We start from the raw sequence: 5,802 nt of genomic DNA on the forward strand, positions 1-5,802 counted from the left end.
CCCGTCCAGCTGTGCTACCCTGTCTGAAGAGCTGAATCAGTTCCATGCACGGTTCGACAGGTACAACACTGGTCAGCTGCCTCTGCCCCTACCTTCTGACGCTGCTGCACCCACTCTGAGCCCCCACGAGGTCAGACTCTGCTTGAAAACCATCAACCCCAGGAAAGCGGCAGGACCAGATGGTGTGGCAGGCCGCGTACTAAGGAATTGCGGGGACCAGCTGACAGAGGTTTTTACAGACATTTTTAACCGCTCTCTAGCCCTTTCTCATGTCCCCCCATGTTTCAAAGCATCAACCATCATACCTGTGCCAAAAAAGACTGCGGTCACATGCCTGAACGACTATAGGCCAGTGGCTCTCACCCCCATACCTGCTAAATGTTTGGAAAGGCTGGTCTTGAAACACATAAGAGGCATCACACCAGCTTCCTTTGACCAACACCAATTTGCCTACAAAGCGAACAGATCTACAGAGGATGCAGTAGCCCTGCTGCTTCACACTGCACTGGAGCACCTGGAGCTAAAGAACACTTACATCCGTATTCTATTTATAGACTACAGTTCTGCTTTCAATACGATCCTTCCAGGCAAACTCATCTCCAAACTTCAGGACTTAAACCTCAGTGCTACACTGTGTAACTGGGTATTGGACTTCCTGACCAATCGCACACAGAGAGTACAACTGGGGAAGCACCACTCTTCGAATTTGACCATCAGCACTGGCGCCCCACAAGGTTGCGTGCTCAGCCCACTATTATACACTCTCTACACCCATGACTGTACTCCCTCCTGCCAATCCAACTACATCTTTAAATTTGCAGATGACACAACAGTGCTTGGCCTCATCTCCAACAACAATGAGGCTGCCTACAGGCAAGAAGTGGGAAACCTGGCAGCCTGGTGTTCTGAGCACAACCTCAGTCTCAACTTAAAGAAAACAAAAGAGATGATCATTGACTTCCGGAAGTCTGCTCAGCACAATCACCATCTCCCACTCTACATCAACGGGGAAGAGGTTGAGCGAGTCACCTCTTTTAAGTTTCTGGGTCTAACGCTGACGGAGGAGTTGTCCTGGGAAAACAACACAGCTTCCGTCTTGGGGAAAGCCCAGCAACGCCTCTTCTACCTCCGGAAGTTGAGGAAAGAACACCTTCCTCAGAGACTACTGAGCAACTTCTACCGCTGCGCTATAGAGAGTGTGCTGACATACTGCCTGAACGTATGGTTCTCCAGCTGCACAAAGGCGGAGCAGGCAGCCATCCAGAGGCTGATTAAAACAGCAGGCAGGATCATCGGAGCAGAGCTGCCCGACATCTATTCCATCTCCTCCTCCCGATGCCTGCAGCGTTCAAATCGCATCCTCACGGACCCTTCCCACCCTGCCCATTATCTGTTCCCGCTACTCCCGTCAGGGAAAAGGTTCAGATCAACAAAAGCGCGCACCTCCAGAATGGCAAAGAGCTTTTACCCTCGTGCAATAAGGCTTCTCAACAGCTCACCCAAAACCAAGACCAACCTCCCCCCCGGCCCGGCCCGGCCCGGCCCGCCCTCATAGACTGCACTCTTAACACTCCACCCTGCAACTATTGATGCACCTCAATGTATATATTTCTTTTTTTAATTTACTCAGGGATATTTATTTATCTATTCATTGATTGTTATTTATTATTATTTAGCTGTGGCAGTTAATGTCCACAGCAATTTCAATTTTTAGCTGTCTGTTGCTGCCTCTACTGTCTCGTTGTTTTTGTGACAATGACAAATAAAGTACTTTGAACTTTGAACTTTGATCTGTATGCATCCAGGACCCTGAGGCGTGCAGGGAAGATTATGGCCGACCCCTCCCACCCTGGACACAAACTCCTTGTGCCACTCCCCTCCGGCAGAAGGCTGCGGTCCATCACGACCAAAACCTCACGCCACCTGAGCAGCTTTATCCCGTCTGCGGCTGGCCTCATCAACAAGGCCTGGGACCCCCGCCCCTGAACACGGACACTTTACCCGAACTGTTATTTGCACACTCCTGCTGTTTGAAAAATAACTTTATATGTGTATTGTTTATTGTTTATTGTGTATGTTTATTGTTTGCACCAACGTACCACAAAAAATTCCTGGTAGGTGAAAACCTACTTGGCAGTAAAAACCTTTCTGATTCTGATTCTCTGTCGGACACAAATATGGCGGCGCTGAAACACAGTGACGTCACATGGTACCCATAACACTCATTCCTCACATAGTATCTGAACCTTTACAATTTACATTTTAATATGATAACAAAAACAGGGCGATGAGTCCAAATTTTTGTAAAATGTATTAAACACATCTTATACATGTGCGATATTATAATTTTGTTGACTTAGATTGACTTTGTTAAATTCCGACACATATCGTCGAATGGTATTTCTAGTACGTGTTCAGTAATATTAATAATATTAACTAAATTGCCATTTAGTGTTATCTACGGTATAATAAATTAATTCGACAAAGTAGATTTCCTTAAGTTGAAAGGTTAAAGTTTTCCTCGGGTGAAAGTTCAAAGGACATATCCGGCACGGCGTTGGTGCTGAACGTCTGTGGTTGGTAGTTTAAGTACAATGGCTAAACATCATCCAGATTTGATTTTTTGCAGGAAACAGGCTGGTGTCGGTAAGTAATGTGAGATGACGTGTACTTCCACTGTGTGATTTAATTTATTTGATATATCTGAAATTATCAAATGGTTATGAAGAGTGTAACATAAACTACAGTGGGTAGCCGCGTTCTTTAGCTAGCCAGGCTAGAAAGCTAACGATAGATATGCAAGATATCAGTGATGGCATTGGTAGAGGTAGTACTTACATTTCGATTAAGAAATCATAAATAAACCACTTTTCACGTGGCGTTCATAAAAGTGCAGCGTTTAGGAGTTGGTAATATAATACTTGACTAATGCTTATCATAGACTGCCTGCTAGCTAGCATACTTACGTGCTGCGAAATGCTAACCTTACACTGGTTGTGTTGTTGCCTGTTGCCTGAATTTCCCCATGCTCAAAGTAATTATGAAGTTACTTATCTGCTGTGTGGTTTATTTGTCTTACAGCTATCGGGAGGTTATGTGAAAAATGTAAGTTTGTTTCCCAATTACATATTGGTTTTAAATTGTGTTTACAGTTCAGTTTCCATGCGTTTTTTTACCGTTAACATACGCAGGGGTTGGACAATGAAACAAACACCTGGTTTTAGACCACAATCATTTATTAGTATGGTGTAGGGCCTCCTTTTGCCGCCAGTACACCATCAATTTGTCTTGGAGCTGACGGATACAAGACCTGCACAGTGGCCAGAGGGACTTTGAGCCATTCCATTTGCTGAACAGTGTCAGGTCACTGCGTGATGCTGGTGGAGGAAAACATTACCTGACTCACTCCTCCAAAACACCCCAAAGTGACTCAATAATATTCAAATCAGGTGACTGTGCAGGCCATGGGAGATGTTCAACTTCACTTTCATGTTCATCAAACCACTCTGTCACCAGTCTTGCTGTGTGTATTAGTGCATTATCATCCTGATACACGGCACCACCTTCAGGGTACAATGCTCGAACCATTGGGTGCACATGGTCCTCCAGAATGGTTTGGTAGTCCTTGGTAGTGACGTGCCCATCTAGAACAAGTATGTGGCCTAGGTAATGCCATAATATTGCAGCATAAACCATCACTGATCTATCTCCGTGTTTCACTCTGGGCATGTCCGGGTGATAAGCATCTTTGGGACTTCTCCACCCTGTAACTCTCACGGATTTGGAAACAATACATGTTTCACATTGTCCACAGCCCAAGATTTGCGCTGCTGGCACCATTGAAACCAAAGTTTGGCATTGGCACTCGTGACCAAAGGTTTGGCTATAGCAGCCCGACCATGAGTATTGACCCCGTGGAGCTCCTGAGGAACAGTTTGGGTAGAAACAGGAGTCGAGGTGCATATTTAATTCTGCATTGAGTTGGCAGTTTTATGTTTTTTGGATACAATCCAGGTGAGTACCTGGACATCCCTTTCAGACAGCTTCCTCTTGCATCGACAGTTACTCCTGTTGGATGTGGTTCGTCCTTCGTGGTGGCATGCCGACATTACCCTGGATACCATGGCTCTTGATGCACCACAAAGTCTTGCTGTCCTGGTCACAGATGCACCAGCGAGACGCGCACCAACAATTCGTCCCCTTTTGAACTCTGATATGTCTCCCATTGTGTGGATTGCAATGTTTTATGTACAGCTGTGCTATTGCTCTGCTAAATCAAACTTCACACTTTGCTCTTACTGATGGAATGGGAAATCAGTGAAGGTTGGCCACGAGGCCATGCCTATACAGGCGTGAAACCTCAAACACTATATTGGCCAGTGTTTTAGTTTAATTGTCCAACCCCTGTAGTTCAAATAATGTTCTTTTCATAATGTGTTGTGCAGTTATGCATGTTTTATGATGTTCCATGGTATGGTGTCATTCTTTTCTGTTTGTCTTAGGTGATGGAAAATGTGTCATCTGCGATTCTTACGTAAGACCTTGTACGCTAGTGCGGATTTGTGACGAGTGCAACTATGGGTCTTACCAGGGACGCTGTGTGATCTGTGGAGGACCAGGCGTGTCAGATGCGTACTACTGCAAAGAATGCACAATCCAAGAGAAAGATGTCAGTATACACCTTCATGATCCACACATACTTATGTTTTGCCATCTTTATATCTTTTTTAAATTGAATATATTGGTCAGTCATTTCTTGCTGGTATGTCTGTCTATTTAGTGTATCACTTCTAGTTGATAACGAGACAACAAGGACTCAAATCTAGTTATTGATTCTTTTAGTTATTTTAGTTCTTTTTTCTAGTTATTGATTCTTTTTTTACTTGAACAAATGGTGATCAATGGGAATTGATGGGTGGACAAAAGATAAATAATAATGTTTAATTACCTTTTTTGTGATGATGTTAATCTCAATACGTGCATTATAATGACTAACTCCATCACCTACATTTTGTTAGACACTCACAAACGGATGCTGGTGTCAGTAAAGGGACTTCTGTTCTATATATGAGAATATTATTATGACATTTCCTCCTTTTGCATCCTTACACAGCGTGATGGGTGTCCCAAGATTGTGAATCTCGGAAGCTCCAAGACTGACCTTTTCTACGAGAGGAAAAAGTATGGCTTTAAGAAGAGGTGAAGAAAAGACGAGTCATCTGTGGAGAATGATGATTCAGATTTAGCCAAGAAGTTCACATTTCTGTTCTTAATCAGGGGTTTTTTGGTATAATAAAGTTTCTTTTTTACAGAAATATTGTTCTTTTTTTTGTCTAGAGGCAGTAGTGGGTCAGTTGTGTTAGAGGAAGGAAGCACAAAAGGGTGTTCCTTCTCAAGCAACATGTAAGACCACAACACATATTCCTCCTACTCCTATTATGTGCTACATTCAGAAAGCAAGCCTCTCTGATATTCATTTTTTATGTTAAATTGATCTCTCATTGCACAAGAATGACAGTGACACTGTACAAGAATTATTATTACAATGTTTATTACAATTACCAGTGATTTGTGTTCTTGCAGTGAGTGTGAGTGTAAAGCATCTGCTGCAGGAATTCATGTAAAGGGCTCTACATTGAAGGCATTTATGCGATTTAGTTTTTGTTGACATTTGTTATATTACTAGCTGTAGGGATTAGAACCAAGTCATGGATGCCTCGCTTTCACAGGGCTACTGCGCTATGATTTTATTGATTGAAACATAAACCGAAACATGCCATCAAGCTATATTGTTATTTCCCC

The 5,802-nt window shown here is 43.3% G+C and overlaps 1 protein-coding gene across 1 annotated transcript; it reads left to right on the forward strand.

The window, feature by feature from the left end:
* The first annotated feature begins 2,519 nt into the window (after positions 1-2,519).
* Positions 2,520-5,315, forward strand: phf5a (PHD finger protein 5A). The gene is made up of 4 exons (XM_012814592.3): positions 2,520-2,646; positions 3,082-3,105; positions 4,503-4,669; positions 5,114-5,315. Exons 1-4 carry the CDS (start codon positions 2,595-2,597, stop codon positions 5,201-5,203), a joined length of 333 nt encoding a protein of 110 aa, XP_012670046.1. The 5' UTR covers positions 2,520-2,594; the 3' UTR covers positions 5,204-5,315.
* The last annotated feature ends 487 nt before the right edge of the window (positions 5,316-5,802 follow it).

This window comes from Clupea harengus, chromosome 23 (assembly GCF_900700415.2).
Source record: "Clupea harengus chromosome 23, Ch_v2.0.2, whole genome shotgun sequence".
NCBI lineage: Eukaryota > Metazoa > Chordata > Actinopteri > Clupeiformes > Clupeidae > Clupea > Clupea harengus.

Excerpts from the sequence above, each read along its gene's own strand:
- phf5a (XM_012814592.3), top strand. The coding sequence starts at position 2,595 with ATGGCTAAACATCATCCAGATTTGATTTTTTGCAGGAAACAGGCTGGT. Across the intron at positions 2,647-3,081 it reads CAGGAAACAGGCTGGTGTCG|CTATCGGGAGGTTATGTGAA; the intron begins GTAAGTAATGTG and ends TTTGTCTTACAG. Across the intron at positions 3,106-4,502 it reads CGGGAGGTTATGTGAAAAAT|GTGATGGAAAATGTGTCATC; the intron begins GTAAGTTTGTTT and ends TGTTTGTCTTAG.